The 18,900-nt window shown below is 38.5% G+C and overlaps 1 protein-coding gene across 2 annotated transcripts in view; it reads right to left on the bottom strand.

Moving 5' to 3' along the window:
• Positions 1–18,900, bottom strand: part of LOC107092557 (vascular endothelial growth factor receptor kdr-like) — a 59,529-nt gene that overhangs the window by 11,076 nt on the left and 29,553 nt on the right. Inside the window, exons 13-26 of one of the 2 annotated variants that reach the window (XM_015387096.1) lie at positions 17,776–18,066; positions 16,296–16,442; positions 15,950–16,078; positions 13,761–13,867; positions 13,374–13,503; positions 12,115–12,219; positions 10,760–10,873; positions 10,535–10,623; positions 10,283–10,436; positions 9,519–9,616; positions 8,453–8,575; positions 8,105–8,216; positions 4,425–4,524; positions 339–444 (exon numbers count right to left, since the gene is read on the bottom strand). In XM_015387096.1, coding sequence (XP_015242582.1) covers positions 339–444; positions 4,425–4,524; positions 8,105–8,216; positions 8,453–8,575; positions 9,519–9,616; positions 10,283–10,436; positions 10,535–10,623; positions 10,760–10,873; positions 12,115–12,219; positions 13,374–13,503; positions 13,761–13,867; positions 15,950–16,078; positions 16,296–16,442; positions 17,776–18,066 — 1,805 coding nt within the window. The remainder of the gene's footprint in view (positions 1–338; positions 445–4,424; positions 4,525–8,104; positions 8,217–8,452; positions 8,576–9,518; positions 9,617–10,282; positions 10,437–10,534; positions 10,624–10,759; positions 10,874–12,114; positions 12,220–13,373; positions 13,504–13,760; positions 13,868–15,949; positions 16,079–16,295; positions 16,443–17,775; positions 18,067–18,900) is intronic. The other variant, XM_015387097.1, reaches the window with a different exon arrangement.

Raw genomic sequence — 18,900 nt, forward strand, 5'->3', positions numbered from 1 at the left:
TTCTGATAGTTCTGCAGTACTACAGTAGACAGTGGCATATTTCTTTATGCCTGTTTATTGCACCCACTATTTGATTTAAGCTAAAAAAAAAATAAGACTCAAAACACCACCAGGATGGATATAAGAGTTTATATCCGTATTTCATTATGATCAAATGGCTTTTGGACTTTTTGCTATAGGCATATAACGTGACTGTACACCTTTAAAGTTGAAGTGGATATGACCTACAGGCCGATGACTGAACATAAACTTCTAAATAACCGTTAATTCACTCAGTTGGACTACATGAGCTTGAAGCTCAGACTAGTACACATAGTGGTTTGTTTAGAGTACTGTACCTGTTGTACGCTGGCCTGAAGCAGGTCTCCAAGCCTCTCCACCAGATCAATGAAGGTCGGTCGCTGCTGTGGCTCTCCCTGCCAGCAGTCCAGCATGGTTTGATATCTAAAAGGAGAGGAGAAACGTCTGAGCACAAAGTTCAACCTTTCAGCACACTGAACAGATTCTCCTGAAGGAATCAAGCCTGGGACTGTGTGTTTGGACTGATGCAAAGTGGTATGTAACACTTTTAGGAAGAGGGAGAAGAACATAAGGGTTTTGGTGGTCCTTTTATTCCTCTACAGAAACAAGTGTACAGGTTCTGAGCTTCTGGGCTGTGTCTCAAGCAGTGGCGGATCTAGGGGGGCTACAGCCCTGGATGGATCTACTTGGGCTACAGCCCTGGATGTTTCCCCAAGATGTTAAACATCAAGAGAATGCTCTTTTTTCAACTTCTGTCACTTTAGCCTGACAGAAATAAAAGTCAGTCACCAAACAGTTTTCCAACACGTAGTGTGTATTATAACTTTTCATTGGTGACATAAGACGATGGAAACTGGCTGATTGCAGGCCACAAAAATTAAGAGTTCCTAATAAGAAGAGAGAGTAGACTTTCTGGAATCCCGTTCCAATGTAAAATATGACAGATTACTGGATTAAGGACATTTCTAGTATATGATGTGCTAGTATATGATGCGGTTATGCACACATAACCGTTTTCGAGGAATTTGGAAACAGATGCTCTTTATTTCCCAGAGATTTGGGAGGAGGAGAGGAGAGAATGGATATTTCAGCTGCCTGAAATAATCAGTTCACCCTCCATAACATGGGAAGAAATTAATTCCCCTGAAAGTCTTTAATTGTCTTTATTCCTCTCTTCATCATCCTCTTTATTTTCTGTTTAAATGTTTATCTATCAATTTACAAATATTCCAAAAAAAGTTCAAAACCAAAACCACTGGAATTTGTTTTCCAAGCTTGAAGATGTTTTGCTTTCCATTGAGAGAGATTTCTCAATTCAAAATGTCTGGAGCAATGCTACAGCAGACATTTTGAATTAAAAATTGAAAATACATTTCATAAAGATCATCAAACAAGAGTCATATTTATTTTAACTATTTTTTATTTCAAACTATAAAATAATAAATGTTTCAAACATAATGACAGATTCAAAAATTTTTTTCTATTTTTTCTATGTTTTTTTTTTTTGGGGTGGGGGTGGGGGGAGGAATATATCAGGTAGCTAAAATATTTTATTTCCCTCTCATAACTTTGCCAAATAATGATCAAACAGCCCTAAAGCCACAGAGTTTGTTATTGAAGTGAGGAATAAACACAGTTAAAAACTTGCAGGTAAATGAATTTCTTCCCATGTTATGTAGGGGGAATTTTTATGTGTGATAGCATGTAGTATAAGGCCCTGATCTCCTAGAATCCTAGATCCTCCCCTGGTCTCAAGGCATTCAGCTGCTACCAGCTCTCTGCTGAGCTGTCAGCATCTCTAACCATGTGAGGAGCTTTGAACCTTTATGCCTTGACCTCCTTTGTTTAGTGGAGGATAATAAACATCGCTCCACTGCTGCCTGTCTCAGTTACATGCACTGCCTGCCTCTGACTGCCATTCATCTGTGACAACTAGTAACATACAGTGCCTTGCAAAAGTATTTGAGCCTGTTAAGCATTTTCCTATTTTATGGAAATATAACACAAATCTCAGGGTATTATATTGAGATTTAATGCAGCTTCTTACAGTCTTCCTTCAGGGTTGCCTTGTATTTAGCTTTATCTTTTTCCAATCAGACCTGTTTTTTGTTTTTTTTCCAATTCTCCCAGTATGATAATTCCACTGCAAAGCGTTATCTCAACACAGCATTTGAAATACAGGGCAAAATGTTTTACTAATTATCTCTAACAAACTGCTGAAGTCTTTCTGGGATATCTGTGTTTGTACAAACATTAAATTAAACAATAATAGCGTATATGTCACAAATGAAGGTAATCAGTTGCACTGGATGGTACCCATTAGGGTTTAAAAACTAATGTGCGGCACACATTTCAAATTTCTATTTAGAAGAAAATCTTGAAAACCTTGATTTTACTGCTACATCATAATTATTGTAAAGAATATTTTTATTAAATCTGAGAAGTTCTGGTTTAATTATTAACCCCTTAAATATTGAATTTTCTCAGGTTTTAACCGGCTCATCCAGATAGCACCCCTCCTGGATGAGATGGTACATGTCTTATTGAGCAGGAAGTACACACAATGTATCAGAACACAGTTTAAATCACACTTCCTTTCTGCTCCTTAATGAGAATGACTAACACAGCCCTGCATGTTGGTGATTCTTTTGAACACAGAGTTGTTTTTTGTAAAGGAAAGACTAGGGATGTGATGGGAAATGAGCATCCTTTTATTGTGCACCCACTCTTTCCAAAGCATCCGCCGCATTCCTCTCTGATGGATCATAACATCACCACAGTCTGGAGGAATTTATGCCGACAGAGGCTCAAATTAATTAAAAACTCTTCTAGTGTTGTGCGTTTTTAAACATTCCTCTATTCTCAAATTGGTATGAAACGCTTCATGGTCTCCAGACCTGATTTAACCCCCACAATTCAGCACAATGAATTCCATTGCACCAGTGTGCACCCTGTTTGACCTGATTACTAGGTTTATCAACACTTTAGATTAAAAGCAGACAAAATTCTTGTCAATAATCTTCAAATTTGGGTTTCATTTCCCATTTACATATTCAAATCATTTCTCTTGTGAAGCTGATAAATAATTTTGTTCTAGGAAAAGAAAATTATAATGCACTCTACATAACTAGAGGTTAAATTAAAAGCAGACGCAATATGCACAGACATCATCCTAAGGCTGCAAAAAAAACAAAACAACATCACACATTGCTGACTGACAGCAGCGTTACCAAAGAAGAGGACCATGCTCTTCAACATATATTCATTTCAAGTCCCCCAACTTCTGCTTATAAAAGAAACTTGGTTGAACTTGTGCACGTGGCCATCTGATGCTCAATTTCACGTGTGTCACTGCTATTCAGAAAGAATTCCAAAAGCCCAGAGCCTGCATGGGCAACCAGTAGCTAAAGTTTCCTGTCCAACATTAAGAGCCGACTCTTACAGGCGTCACAGGCAAAAAGCTGCTGGTAAACTGGAGAAATTAGACCCTGTTCAAATATAGGTTGCTGTGGCTGCTGCTGTAAATATAGTCATGTTTAGCAGGAGGTATGAGTCGGATGATTAATTATCCACTAATTTGCTTATGTTTTACTTGGCTCTTGTAAAAGTATTGACATACAATAAGCTATGAATTAATGAGAGCCTCAATCTTCCTAGTATTTCAGATCAGTTCCCAGTATTTCAGGTAATATTCTACCCAATAATATTTTAGTTTGGATGGAGAGCATCTGAGACTGTAGGAAATTGATGTGTTTTGATGTAAATTAAGTTGTAGCTCCGGTTGACGGTTTCCTGTTGGATGGTAAAACTCTATTTCATGCTTTTCCAAAATGTTCCCGTCTTCATCATGATCCACATTATGATTCTGCCACCACTATGTTTAATTTGATACTATTCTAGGTGATGTCTTTCTGTAGATTTCCACCACACATATGTGTTTGTAGGCCAAAATGTTTGGCTACTGTAGGTCTTATCTGACCAACAATTTTTCTTTAACTTGTTTGCTGTACCCTCTGCGTGGCTTTAGGGAAAACTGCAAACATAATTTCAGATGGTTTTCCATAAACAATGGCTCTCTTTTTTAATAAAGACTGGATTCCATTAAGGTATATTAGAGTGAAAAAACTGAGTACAAAATGCAATTCATTAATTTTTTTTCAAACACATCTTTCTCCTTTCACATCCCATGTCTTCCTTAGGATTAGTTTTTCACCTAAAATCCCAGTATACATTAAAATGTGTTACTGTTATCTGAAAAATAACTTATTTAATGCCTTTCAATTGTTGCTGTTTATTAAAATTGTAACTCAATGTCTATTTAAAAGCCCCCTAAAGACTTACAGCATGTCTTAAACTTCCTTTTTTCCTGTTGTACTGAAGAAAAGTGAAGAGAAAATTCTCACATTTCAGAAGGAGCGTAATCTGGTGCTCTCATCCGGGTCCCTTCCTTCAGCCTGCAGCAGAATTCCTCATCAATCTGGACGCCAGGATATGGAGAGGCACCTGGGGGGGAGGAAAAAAAAGCAGGACGTCTGTATTACATTTAGCATACAGCATTTGTTTTCCTTTAAAAAGAATAATTTACAGAAATACATGAATGGGATATAGTGAGTGGCTGAATGGCGTAGTTTTAATAATAATAATGTGGCTTGACATCAAACAGAAAATGTAAGCATGAGTTTAGAAAATGCATGATTAACTACTGATCGGCTGAGAGCTATTTTAAGATAAAGGACTTGTGATCAGAAACAGTTGCATGACGTAGCTGTGGCTTTTTACATACAGCAAAAGAACAGAGCTGTTATTCTCATTCAGCCTGCGCCATAAATCCATCTGTTTTATCACTCAACCAGCTCGAAGGGGGGGACGTCTGCTGAATTTATTTACTTTTTATCCCCAATGTGGGAAATAAGAGTTCGAACCCAAAGCCGCCATGAGAAAACATGACATATAAAATCTAATATTTCATGATAAACTGAAATATCAGATTTAATTTTTATTTGTTTAAATCCTCCATTAATCATTTTTAGTGTCTCTCCAAAATATGTTTCAGTTCCAAGACTTACTGTTCACATGGATCAAAACTCCAGCAGCAGCTTAAAAGGGCTTAAGTAGGTGAAGGTTGATGGGAGAATTGAAGGTTGGGGGAGAGTTGGCCTAGTGGTTAGAGCAGTGGGCTCATGCTCTAAGAAGGTTGCAACTACCTGGTTCAATCCCCACAACCTGCACCCTGGGTCCCTGAGCAAGACCCTTAACCCCGCACTGCTCCCTGGGTGCTGCACAATGGCTCCCCAAGCGGATGGCTTCAATGCAGAGGTAAATTTCTCCAGTGTGAGATCAGTAAAGTTAAATTATTATTAAAATAGCCACAAAAAAAAAACTGCCATCAACTACTTGCACACTGGAAAAATGATCTAGAAATAAGTAAAATTTTCTTAAATTAAGTGTATTTACCCTTAATTTGAGTAGGTAAATGAGATAGTTTATTCAATGGAATGAGTATTTTTACTAGATAATTACATAATTACTAGATAATTCGATAACATGCACTTGAAATAAGACAATGCAAATGTGTTTTATTATTTCAAATCTAAATTGTCTTGTTCCATTGGCAAAGTGTCTATTTTATTACCTCAATTAAAAAACAAATTCACTTATTTTAAGAAAAAAAAGGACTTATCTAGATTTTGATGTTTTGCACTCAAGCAGTGGAGGATCTAGGGGGCAGCTACACAACTTTTTGTTTTTTTATCCGAATAAATGAAAAGGAATTTATTTCAGACAATTTTTACAAACAATAATAAATCAACTTAAAAAATACTCAGAAAAAGAGACTGGATCGTTCTAAACAGACCTTAGCAAAAAATTAAATATAAAACTGGTGTTAAAAAAAGAAAAACTAGTGTAACTATTTTTACACTGATATATATCTTTGGATGAAAAAAGATAACATTTTTAAGAATTGTAGTCAATAAGGTGGAAATATGTTGAGGCAAAAATATTTGATGGTTTCTGTCCAGTAAGTGCAGAAAGGGTTGGATCTTGGGATAGTGAATTCGACATGGCCGCCATTACATCCCAGCTATTATTTTTTTTGGAAGTGCTGCCAGTAAAAAAAAAATATATATTTTTTCTCGCCTCACTGTCACAAATGTAATTATGTAGGGCTCTGTGGTGCTATGGGGTTCTTCTGCAGGCCCTGGAAACCTTATTTTGATGCATAAAAAAAATGGGATGGAAAAAACAGAAAATTTTAAATATTAAATCTAGGTACCTAGAGGTGAAAAAGATAAGACCATTAGAAAAAACCTGCAGCTCTGAACCATCTTCAGAGAATTTGGGTCAAGAAAAAGTCATACTTTGAAATATAATTTAGGAATTACTGTATCTTTGGTAAAAGAGGAACAGCAAGGCTGGCAATAACTGTGTTTCTAATGATGGGTTACAAAATATTTTATTCTGACAATGGGAGTTTTTCTCCATATAATTTAATAGATTCCAATAAATGTTGTTTTTATATTTTTTCTCTACCACAGGTAACAATATCTTTCAGAAACCCCTTCTTTTATGATGCTTTGCTTTTACTCTTTGTTTCTTGATTTATGCTTTTAGGGCCCAGCGTACAGCACCCAGCTGTAAAAGTGTCACTGTGTGTCCTTTCTCCTACAGTTTAACAGTAGTAGGTGACGAAAGCATTGCTTTTGTCCTCTTATGTTCTCGTTGTGACTCTTAACCATGCAGTATTTCATGTAAACTCGTGGCGTAGCAATGTGTTGGGATCTGAGAGGCACAGTGGAGTCCTACAGCGACATCCAACCGCTGCCTCAAAGGCCGCAGTGTTTGCACAGCAGGGATGCACTTTTACGTCGGTTGCTGTGGGTTTACTCTGCCAGCTGGCATGAAACAGATAACATATACAGAAGAGGTAGATTTAATGTCCCATGCCTGGCCTCATGTTGATGAGCTAACACAAGTGCTAATGTTTTGTAGAACGGCAGGAAAAAAAATAGAAAAAAGTTTTCTAAGACTGACTATGTAGTTCCAGACTGTTTGTCTTGTAGAAGACAGTTATTACTCTGTGCTTTTGCAAAGGCTGTTTAAACCAGTCCTTAAAAAAATCATTTTGTGTTTCAAAATTCAGAAAAAAACGGAAAAACTCTCATTTATATTTTATTTCCCAACAGAATTTATTCAATTTTCCAGTAAAACAATAACTCACATATTGTATCAGATATTTTTTTTTTAAAGAGAAGAAAACACATTAAGATACCTAAATGTTTTTTTTCATCCACGTCATATTGCACTTGTCCCTTAGCAGAAGTTGACTTGAAACTTGATTTAACACTTTATTTCTCCTCCGTTCTTCAGCTAACTGGGATCAAGGCAGGATTTGTTGCTTTTTAAGATATTTTTTTCATGATCTTGGCACTGATGACTGGCTTAATTACTCATTCCAATCACCTGCCTAACTCTGCACGGTTTCTAATCACTGCTCATCTCATCCACCTGCTCCTGCCTCTATTTTACATGCTTGCATCAAGTCATCAGGGCCAGATTATTCTTGTTCTCTCTACCCACTGGTCAGAGTGTTTTTAGAGTTCCTTGGCGTTTCTGATTTCCTGATCCTGACCTGTTCTGCCTCTCAACCACTGAACCTGCCTGTTCTCCTCTTAATGGTTTGCTTGACCTGTCTTCAGACTCCTGCTTGTTCTCTGGGGCTGCAGAATCTAGGACACTCCAGGCAGCACCCGCTGCATCTTGTTGGCAGCCCACCGGATGGTTCCTACCTTGTTTTTTTACGCATTAACTGAACATATAAACCTGTTCCTGCCTCGGACGCCCTAGCTGCTGCTACTGCAGATCCACAGTCCACCAGTATTTTAATAAATGCTTTTGTTGGCTTGAATACTAAGTCCCACTGTTCTGAGTCATGACATTTTAAGCCGATATCATTTTGTCCAAAAAATTATAACAGTCAGGAAGTAATCATGCCTTGGCAGGGCTAATGACACCGAACTCAGCTTTCCAAAAGGTAGATTAACTAAACATAATTTAGAGCTTGGTGCGGGTTGGTGATACTCACCTAGAGAGAAGATCTCCCACATCAGGACACCAAAGGACCAGACGTCGCTCATTGTCGTGTAGATCTTATCGAATATGGCTTCAGGAGCCATCCACTTTAAAGGCAGTCTGGCCTGTGAATGATCAACACCATTTAATGCTTTCTTCCATTTTTACATCTCCTTTATCAATCCTCAAACCACACAGCGATTTTTAACAGTAAAGTAAAAAGGTTTTTATGCTGAAATTGAATAAAAAGATCAACTTTATTTTATCCGTCAGCTCTCCTGTGGCCTACTCTGAAGCTTTAAATATCAAACAGCAATGTAAATAACTGAGTAATTACATCAAGAGGAGTTGAGAAACTTACGTCTCCTTTGCGCACATAATCCGGGTCCTTATAAATGTCTCTGGCGAGCCCAAAGTCACAAATCTTCACCACATTGTTCTCGGACAGTAAGATATTCCGAGCAGCCAGATCCCGATGAATGCACTGATGGAAGACGGGAAAACATTCACTCAGATGCACAGAAACATTTCTATTAAAAAAACAAGCATGCTACCCCTCTCAGACACTAAACTGGCATGCAAACAATGGAGCAGGAGAAACATGTGGTCAAGAGATCAGTAAGAGTAAGACAGGAATTTAATTTTTTTTCTTTCTTTTGCTTAAGGTATTTTTTACAACAATAGCTCTATTCTCTAATCAGTCTCATCCGCTCCCCCTCAAAACTATGAATGGGATCTAACTATTGGATCAAAGCTGACATCCTTTACAAACCACAGGGGAGATATTATCTTACAAACACAACTAAAAGCGGATTTAAACAGAGGTGACATGCTCTCGCTGAGGTTGCTTTCAATGACTTTCATCACATTTATAAGGATTTTATGTAAGCGGCAGATTTCCATACACCCCTTAAAAGAGTGATCCAGTTTTATCATAACCTGGAGTGATGCATGCATTTGTATTTCACCCTCAGTCTTTACTTTGTTCAACTACATTTTATCAAATTACTACAGCAGGTCTACTTGAGTATGTCCCTACATGCTTTTCAAAATAGCTCAGGATCGGTCAGATGTAAGGAAGCCATTGGTGGACAGCAATTTTTCATTCTTACTAAAGTTTCGCAACTGGTTTGAGATCTACTCTCTTAAAAAACAGCATTCCCACAGCATGATGATGCCACTACCAGCTGTCAGTGTGGGAACATTGTACTCTCAGGGTGTTGTGCAATATTCTGTTTTGATTTTGTTTTTGGTAAAGAGTGACAGGGTAAAATCTATGCACAGTTTAAAAAATATAATTCCAGATCACAATCATGCTCCAAAATGTGTTGGTTTGTCACATTAGCAATATTATATTTGCACCTGAGATATAAAAGATGTTGCCTGTGGCTTTAACTACAGAATTGTCTCTTTGCAGAAGGGAATACCTTGCGTGAAGCCAAGAACTCCATGCCTTTTGCAACTTGAAAACTGTAGCAGATAAGATCCTCCAGGGTCAGAACTCTCTTGTATAAATCTTCAGGTTCTGTAAAATAAAAGCACAAAAAGTTATTTTTTCTCTCTGAGCGGAATTTTTCATCAATTTAAAGAAACACATCTTATCTAATCTTCTCATTTTTCAAAGCCATCTGTGAGGACAGCTTCCTTCACCTGTCAGATAAATAAGATATGATAAAACCTAAGGGGTTCCCATGAGAGCAGCCTGCAAATGTAAAGACGAGTCAACCTAACGTGATGTCCTGTTTCCGCCTACACATTCTGACTTTAAAACATCCGTTAAGAGTGAGAGATCAAAACTGCTTCTTTCTGTGTTTTCAAAAGGATGTCAGGTGAAGCGTGTGGTAATGAGCCTCGTTTGTTGAGTAGCTTCTCAGGAGTCCTTCCTTTGCTCCACCTGAGTAAACAGCTAATCAAATCTGAAATAACACTTGGGATATAAAAAAGCCTGACATGCTGAGCTGAGCGCCAGAGAGCAGAGCTCAACTCCGGTCAGGACAGGAAACAAACAAATGCCTCCCCAGACACAGTGGGGTGACAGCGGCTCCTGCTGCAACGATTGTACTGCCGAACAGGAGGAGGAAACCTCCCATCAGGCCTAAAAACAATCTGCTGGGAGATTTCGTTCCTGAGGAGGAGGGTGGGAGAGGGAAGACGGGGGCTGTAGGGAAGGAAGACGGGCTGGGCCTTTTACCTTCTTCCTCTTCCTCCGAGTCGCAGTAGCTCTTCTCTTCATTAAAGCCAGAGCTTGCAGAGCTTCCGGTGCTGGCCACGCTCTCCAGGCGCCGCTTCATCAGCTCACTCAGCTCGCAGCCCAGCCCTGCAGACACCACCTTACCATCCTGGCTCTGACAGAGGACATCAACATTAACAAGAGGCTGAAAAGCTGCTCCTGTCATGCATGGAGACTTTTTTCCAACACAGTCACACTCATGAAGCCGCTCACCTTGTAAACAAGAAAGTCGTCTCTCTTGCTCCTCAAATAGTTGGACAAGTTGCCATATTTGCAGAATTCCACAATCATCATCAAAGGTCCTGTTTAAGAAAATGAAGTTGTCGTGATTATGAATAGCTCAACTCCCACCCTTCAGAGACCCTTCTATTGTCAACCTTAATGTGATTTTGTTATAAATCTGCTCCTTTTTAAACATGTTGCCCAACTCAAGCTCACCTCCAGGTTTAGTGCAGGCTCCCAGCAGGTTGACAACATTAAGGTGATTCCCAATATGGATCAGAATCTTTAACTCCGACATCAGAGCTTTACGCTCATTTGATGTAGCACCACCTGCAAAAACAGATCACTTTTTTAAAAATATCCTCATTTTAAAACTAGTTTCCACAGAGGCTGAGTTAACCAGTAACTCTTTTATTTAATACGTTTCTTTTTAAAGTTAAGGAAATTAAAGAAATGTGTTTTACTGAGGAGGAAATTCTGAAACAAAAGAGTATTAGTTTTGAGTAGATTTCCAGCAACACATTTACTGGGACACCTATTATTAGTGATTTGAATGATCCCTCTGTTTTAAACCAACAGTACAGCAAAAAGCGTTCTCTTCTAATGTTTCACAACATGAGAGCAATCAGAGAATTAAATTAAAGAAAATGTATTTATTGATGGATCCTGATCTAAAATAAAAATTAAACCCAGAAAAGAATAGGATAAGCAATGTGCGCTCAGATTAATTATTTGATCGTCATTGTTTTTGAACAAAAACATCATTTTGACAAATACAAATCAAGACTTTCTGGTTGTTGCTTTAACCGAGATCAGATTTATGAGACAAAAGCAGCCGTTGAGTCTGAAGTCATAGAGCTGCTGCTTTCCATTAAACCTGACCTGCGACCACTCTTCCTCTCAGAGTCTGTGATTTATGCCAAGGCGTGATTCACAAAGATAAGACCAGCAGTGATAAGGGTTAGCTGAAAGCCTTGTTATTGATGTTTGCTGAAATATAAACAAATTGTATTCTCTTCCAGGTCTGCAGGTTAATTCTTACATTTTAACAAAAGAGAAAAAAAGAACACCAAATATGAACGAAAGGTATGAGGAAAGTCAATTTATTTGCTTGTTTTTTGTTTGTCTTTTCACTTTGAGGCAGTTATAATAACCGACTGTTCCCACTGCTAGGAACTGCAGTAAAAAACATTCCTTCTAAAACCATAATATAAAGAAATACATGAACATTTCTGCTTACATTTCATGTACTTTTGAACTTTTCCTCACCTGCAGATGAGAAAACTTCAGCACAAGTGGTCTGGTGAAAGCTTACTCAATCTCTTCATTAGTTGCAGGGTTAGAGGTCTTTAGCCTTTACCTCTACAGCCCTTTGTAACAAACACATGTCTAATTCTTTTCCTTTGAACCATAAAACCACATAAATATCAGTTGCACGTGTGCTTTGTGTGCACAGGAAGCACAACTCCTTGCAACAGCGATACATCAGTTGCGCTCCATACACAACCCATGTCATTGGTCATTTAAGTTTACTGCTAATTGTTTCTAAGGTGTTTTAATGTCCCTCCTACCTTTCAGCATTTTTACTGCAACAGTCTTGCAGGTTGAGAGCTTGTCAATCCCAAAAGCAGAGGCCTCCACCACTTTTCCAAAAGCTCCATGGCCAAGAGTTTTACCTAAAAAAAAAAAAATTCATCAAACATGTTAAATAAAATGAGCTAACTCGGATTCCATGGGGATACTTTGGTAAACATAGAAAGAACGGGTGTAGAAAACCAACTAAGGTTGTTGTATTCTGGTGTTTAGACTTTAATTTATTGTGCACTTGAGCTGGGGTGACACTGTAGGTCAGCTTGAAATGACTCCACAGCTGCAGAGAGATGAGACACCACTGCTATGCATCTTAATGAACAACTTTTACAATTAGCTTTTAACCCTTCATCATTTATCTCCTTGGCAGATCATTTTAAACAAATCTTAGAAGTTAGAATAAATAAAAAAACAAACTGGCTTGAGTACTCAACTGGATTTATTAAGTGCTGCTGTAAATGCAGCCTTTTATTCAGTTTTAGCCCTTCATTTTCTAACGTTCTTCTTAACTCCAGCAGACTTATCAGATTTCTTCAGCTGAGCCCATGCAGGTTCTGTCAGTATTAGCTCTAGTAACTCTTCACTCATGAAGTGCTTATTTGTTGGTTTGGATAACTGGCTCACTGCAGAACTGGGAAATAAAATCACTCTTTGGCTTTAGTGTTCTAGTAGACGAATGCAGGATTTAGGAAGTAATTATCCTAACTCGTATTTATTTAAGCAAGTTACACTCTTTTTGCACAATTTTGACTCTCCGACAATCAGTTGACATGTAACCAGTATTGTGCACATGCATGGGATAAGAGGAAAAGCACTATAGTATGCTGGTACGACTGTATAGGTATTTTGTTTAGAAGCGTAAGAAAGTAATAAACGATCTAAAATTCTTAGCACATAATAAACAAGTAATTTTAAGTGGATCATCTTATCTTAGATGGCTGACTGTGAGTCCCTTTTTATTTCCAGAGTCAATTGTTTAACAATGTATGTATTCCATATTGTTTTAGTTTGGAAAATATGATAAATGCATGACTGTAAATGCTTAATGTATCAGTTACACTACAAAAAAAATAAAAGGGTGAGCAATACATTTTTTGTGTGATTAGAAGGCTCTCCTAGGTCCATTTTTTAAGATATGGAATTTTCTGCCTATAATTACCTAATTCCAAAAAAACAAAAACAAAACATATGGCAGTTCATATATGCAACTAAGGTTTTGCAATCATTAAGTGCAGCTCACCAAGACACAGGCGGTCACGGGGAAACTCCCATTTGCTGCTGTCATACTGAAGGAGTTCGTTCTGCTCATCGATGGGGTACTCGTCAGGATCTATGATGATAGATGGTCCCATCTTATAGTGCGCTGGCTGCTAAAGGAGCAACAGAAGTTTATATTAGACCTTTAGTTAACTTTCACATCCTAGGTTTCATTTTGAGTGATTGAAAAATGCTGAGATTGATGCTTTCTACATTACTCAGCAGAGCCTTACATAGAAAGCCTGAATATTTTATCATTCACAGTAACCGTATTTCCCAACAGGCATGAGTTAGTCTGTCTTTGAGCCAAACTTGTTGACACTAAGAAGTAGCGCCCAGTTTTACAGAAATCAAGTAGCTCAGATCTTACCTTCCTGAGCTTTCGGATGAAGAGGATGAGCATAATCCAGAGGAACGTGGCAGCAGCTCCAGTGGACACCAAAATTATGACCTCAATGTTTGACTTGCTTTCATCTCCTAGAAAGAGAAGAGCTGTTGTCAGCTGCCGGAATGCTTTAGCGTAAAATCGGTGCATGCTTTTTGTTCTTGAACTCGTTTGTTGCCGTGGTTTGTTGACAGAACATTTATGGAGAATTTACCCTCAAAACCTAAACTGTCTGTTGAAAATTTACAAATAGAAATCACTGTTTTAGCCTGAAGTCAAGGGGGCTTTCATGTCTCCACATTCCTTCGATGGAATCGCATTTTTGTGTGGGACAAACACACCGCATTTCTTCCAGAGTTGTTTCTTCCTAACATTTTTCTTTAAGCCATTCATGTAATCACTAAAAGTTTATTTTCCAGTTTCCGACTAACATTCAAACAGCAAGGACAACTATAAATCTTGGTTTAAAAGAAAAAAAAAAAGTAAAAAAAATGACCAGAATATTTCAATCCCTTACCGTGCATCAGAAGAAATACTCGTTCCTGCATTTTGTTAACAATACAACCAGAAAATGTGACGTACATAATTGGGATCTTTTCAAAGAGACCAACACAAAGTTGTATGTTAGTGGAAAGTGGAACGCTTATCTTCAATAGCTTTGATCTTCTGCTTACTTAGCTCAAGCTAAGTCAAACTGGATGATTAACACCTGTGAACAACTATGATCATCTTGTCAAAGACTCTCCACAGGATTTATAACTAAACTTTGACTAGGCCATTCTAATGCAGGACAATGCTTTCACCTAAACCATTCCACTGAAGCTCTGGTTGTATATTTAAATCAAGGCCTGTGTCTTAAGTGCTTTGTAGCCCCTGATCTGCAGAGAACGAAACTATTACCTCTATCATCGACAGATTCAGTTACCAGGTCTGTGGGGTCCAGAGGTACTATACCTTCCAAAATTGTGTCATACACTTTTCATTTTCAGAGGATGGGTTAGCGTGGACCCTATTCACTGGGTGCATGCAAATTTATCACATACTTAAGGACACTTAAGCCAAAGTGGAAGTGTTGTTCAAACAGTACTGGCAGTAAGGAAGGAGTTAGGACAAGAAGCTAGATGATTTCTATCGACAGTTCATTTAGCATAGGGACCTCCCAATGTTCAGGTCTGCATTGGAGCTGTACAATACGATCCTTTGCATGACAAAATTTATAAGCACAGACCACCTCAGGAATTTGAAAAAAATACCTTGTTTTGGGACACCTACTGTGTGTGAGACATGCAAAACATCTTCATATTTTTTGGGTTTTATAAGGGAGAGCTTCAGACACTTTTTATGTTTTTGTAGTTCTTTTTTGTAAGCATGTAGTCCCAAATTGACGAGCATCATCCATGTGCGTTTCTGCCTTGGATGACTTTTGAAAAGATGAAAGCTGTCCAAACTTGCCAAGGCAGTCTGGAGCCCCTATCCTACCATGTAAGTCTCAATCCAAATACCTCAAATTGGTAAGGACTGTACCCCGCAGAGGATCTTCGTAAGCTGCAATATAAGTCATATTTCTAATGTAAAAACTTTACTTTTCACTCAAGGTGCAAATTGATACAGTTTACTTATTCTGATTTGAAGTGATTATGTTTGAGGTTAGGATGGAATATGTTGCATTTGATCTGTTTCCATGTGACACGTTATCAACACCCTTTCATTGTATATTATAAGAAATACCTGTAGCAAGCTCCCTGCTTCGTTCCACGTGTTCAGGGAAAAATGGAAAAGACTAATGTAATGATGACGAAAGTTGCATTTGAAATTATTACTTTTTTTTAATAATAAAAAAGTTATTTGTAGGCTCTTAACAATCGACACAGGTTATGTCCTTTAGAGAAAGGCCCCCAGCCAAACCCATGATTATAAACCCCATGAAGGAATTCACTTGGCATTCCTGGCAGCTGCCAGTTTTCCGTCAGGGGCCATTTTTCCTCACTAAAGTCAGGCCAAAGCTATTTGCAGTGATGAAAAGAAAACAGGAGGCCATAACGGCCTCTTTGATACCCCTGGATGTGGAGACAAGAAAGGCTCCGGCCCCACTGCTTGGACTAATTAGTCTTTTTGATCTGATCTGTGGAGCTGATGTTCTTTTTTTTCTCCTTATTCAGCAGAGACGGACTCACCGAGCACAGTGACCAGGGCACTTGTGTTTGTGATTCCCTCGGTATTCTGGGCCACACACTCATACCGACCCTCATCGTCTTTCTTCACTCTTTCGATGATGAGAGACCCGTCTTGTTCCAGCGTGACCCCTGCAACACACACGTTCCGAGTTGATTGTGGTATTTTAATCAAAAAAACATGGCTCTCAATACGTTGGATAGGTTGTGTAAAAGAAGAAGAAATACTTTCAGCAGCTGAGTTTGCATCCACAAAAAACATGCATGTTTTACACACTCTGATCTTTTAGCAATTATATTAAATACTATATTAGTATATGATGTCATGCGGTGTTGACCTGAAGAATACCTGGACTCTCTTTCACTTCGACACCATTTTTGTACCACCGGATCAGTGGAGGAGGAACCCCAAAGGCAAAACAAGGCAGGACCAGCGTGCTGCTGCTGTTAACGTCCTGATTGGTCAGATTCTGGCTGAGCCATGGTCGTCTTCTCTCTGAAGTAAAATAAGCAGAAGGCTGAACCAGAGCTGGCACTCAACACAAAGTTTAAAACACACACAGATTTAACTGCCACAATTTAGTCGTTGATATCCTAAACGTGCCAATAGTTTAGGAAATTTCAAAATAAATTAACTAATTGATTTATAGGTGGAGTCTGTTCTAAATAACTTTTTATTCTATTTTAAAAAAGGCCTTGTGTTTTAAAGTTTAATTATTTGATGGACACCTGCTGCAAAACATCTTGAGCTTTTATTATGTATAAGCCTTATCCATTGGAGGTTGTAGGCGGAGCTACCAGAGCTCTCAATATGATTGGTCAGTAATGTACTCACTGTCATTTATTGGATTTATGCCGTCCTTATGAATAATTGTTTGTATACAATTATTTACTATAGAAATTACATTTTATTTATGGATTTTTAAATATTTTTAGCTAATAAAAATTATGCCCATTAAAACTTAATCAGATCAGTTATTTTGCTATTTATTTACAGTTCAGTTAAAACTATGAAATCTATAAATGATTAAAGGTATAGTGGAAGGTTTTTTTGCAAATTTTTTAAAAGTCCACCCTATGTTTGCACAATCCTGTACCCACTCCTGCTCTGGACCCATTTCTCCTCGTGGACGCTCTGTTTAAAAGTTACTGTTTGCATCGACCATACAACCATACTGTGCCTGAAACAACCTAACCTCTAAATCCCTCAATCACTATATAGAGTGGGGACTATATATGGGACTTTATAGTGAACTCAGTTAACTGACCGTTTGGACAGATGATCACTATTTTTTGCTCCCCTTTGCTCATGTAACTCCTCCTCCAGTTCACGCAGCCTGTGCCATCTTTGTAATTAGTCATTGCTGTCAGGTAGCGACAGCCTATGGTGACAGTGGGCCGCTGTGACAGCAATTTCTATAATGCTTTCCGAGGAGAGCTCTCCATGCATTTTAGGGAAATATCTGCCTCTTCTGAGGCCTTTCTTTTCTTCTCATACACTTCGTAGCCACTTTTTCTCTTATAACCCTCTGCCTTTTTCAAAGAACCGTGGTGAGAAAGGTGAGCTTCAATGACTGTCTGAAACAGCAGCTCACCACACATATACACCTGAAAGGGCACATGCGCAAAAAAGATAGCTAACGGGACGAGCATGACGGCCTTACGTAAACATATCACCAGAATGATTGACAATTAGGAGGACCACTTATTTAGATGACTCCACCAGAAAAAAATATCCTCCAATATAATGTACCTTTAAATAATTGATTTACTTATATTCTATGGCCATTTTAGCAGACTGTGATGAAGTTAGCTTGTTGTTTCCTTACCCTTCACCACTAAGGCAACTTTCTTGACTTTGGACTGTCTTGGACTGTGTTTCCTGAATGCACGGCACTGGTAACCAGCGGTGCTGTTTAGGGACACACTGTGCAGATTGAGGGATGAGGAAATGGAGTAGTGGTTGATCTTGAGGTTGGATAGATTGGTGGTGATTGTTTCATTGTTGGAGTCCAGCCACTGTATGCCAGTGTAGAGGAAACGAGTGGCCCTACAGGTTAAGTTGACGTCTTCTCCCTCTATGGCTGATCCAGGTTGAATGGAGACCTCCTCTTGGTGATCTAAACAGAAGAAATTGTGCATCATCTTCATAAATCTTCCACAGTTACAAATGTTTTGAAATGTCAGCAGGGCATCTGTTTTACAGTAAAGACGCCCACATTATGCACTAGCTATGGTCTTTTAACACATAAACTGCTTGTCAGAAGTGAAGGAATGTCAAATTTGCAGTTGTTTCCTGTTTAATCACTATTAATTGGAAGCACGTTGGCTGACAGCATGGTAACAGAGCTCCAACTGGAGCAAGGCTGACTATGTGACCCCACGGGAAACAGACTGTGCTTGTTTATTCGTTTTGCTGGAAAGCATGCGCTGTTCTGCAAGAGAAGACATCTGTTATTACAATTGTCCTTTTTTATTTTATTTCTTTTTTGTAGCATTCCATCACTCTCCATCATTCTCACCCGTGGTGGAGAGCTGGCCTGCTCCTTAGAATATTTCTGGGAGAATAATCCCAGATTATTTTCATCCTCACTTTAAAAGGGCTTCTCTAAATTCCTTTCCATCTGCTTTTCAGTAGAAATAATTTGCACAAGTTAAAAAAAAGTGTTTTGTTTTATTCAAACACCTCATCCCTGCTGTTGTTACATAACTGTCTCAGCGGACAACCTTTTGGGGAACATTTGGAAACACTCAGATGCACATAAAAAGTAAAGTCTCTCATGCACACACAGGCCCAGAGAGAGAGAGGAATGACCTGCTGGCAGCGAAGCAGGAATGTACTTATTCATAGCTGTTTTTAAACGCGTGCCATTACAGCCCCCCATATGGTTTAGGACACTCAAGCCTCTCTTCCGCATTCAAACCATTCAACTACAGTGGAAGATGTTTTCAAT

This window comes from Cyprinodon variegatus, unplaced genomic scaffold (assembly GCF_000732505.1).
Source record: "Cyprinodon variegatus isolate N-32 unplaced genomic scaffold, C_variegatus-1.0 Scaffold385, whole genome shotgun sequence".
In the NCBI taxonomy this organism is placed as follows: domain Eukaryota; kingdom Metazoa; phylum Chordata; class Actinopteri; order Cyprinodontiformes; family Cyprinodontidae; genus Cyprinodon; species Cyprinodon variegatus.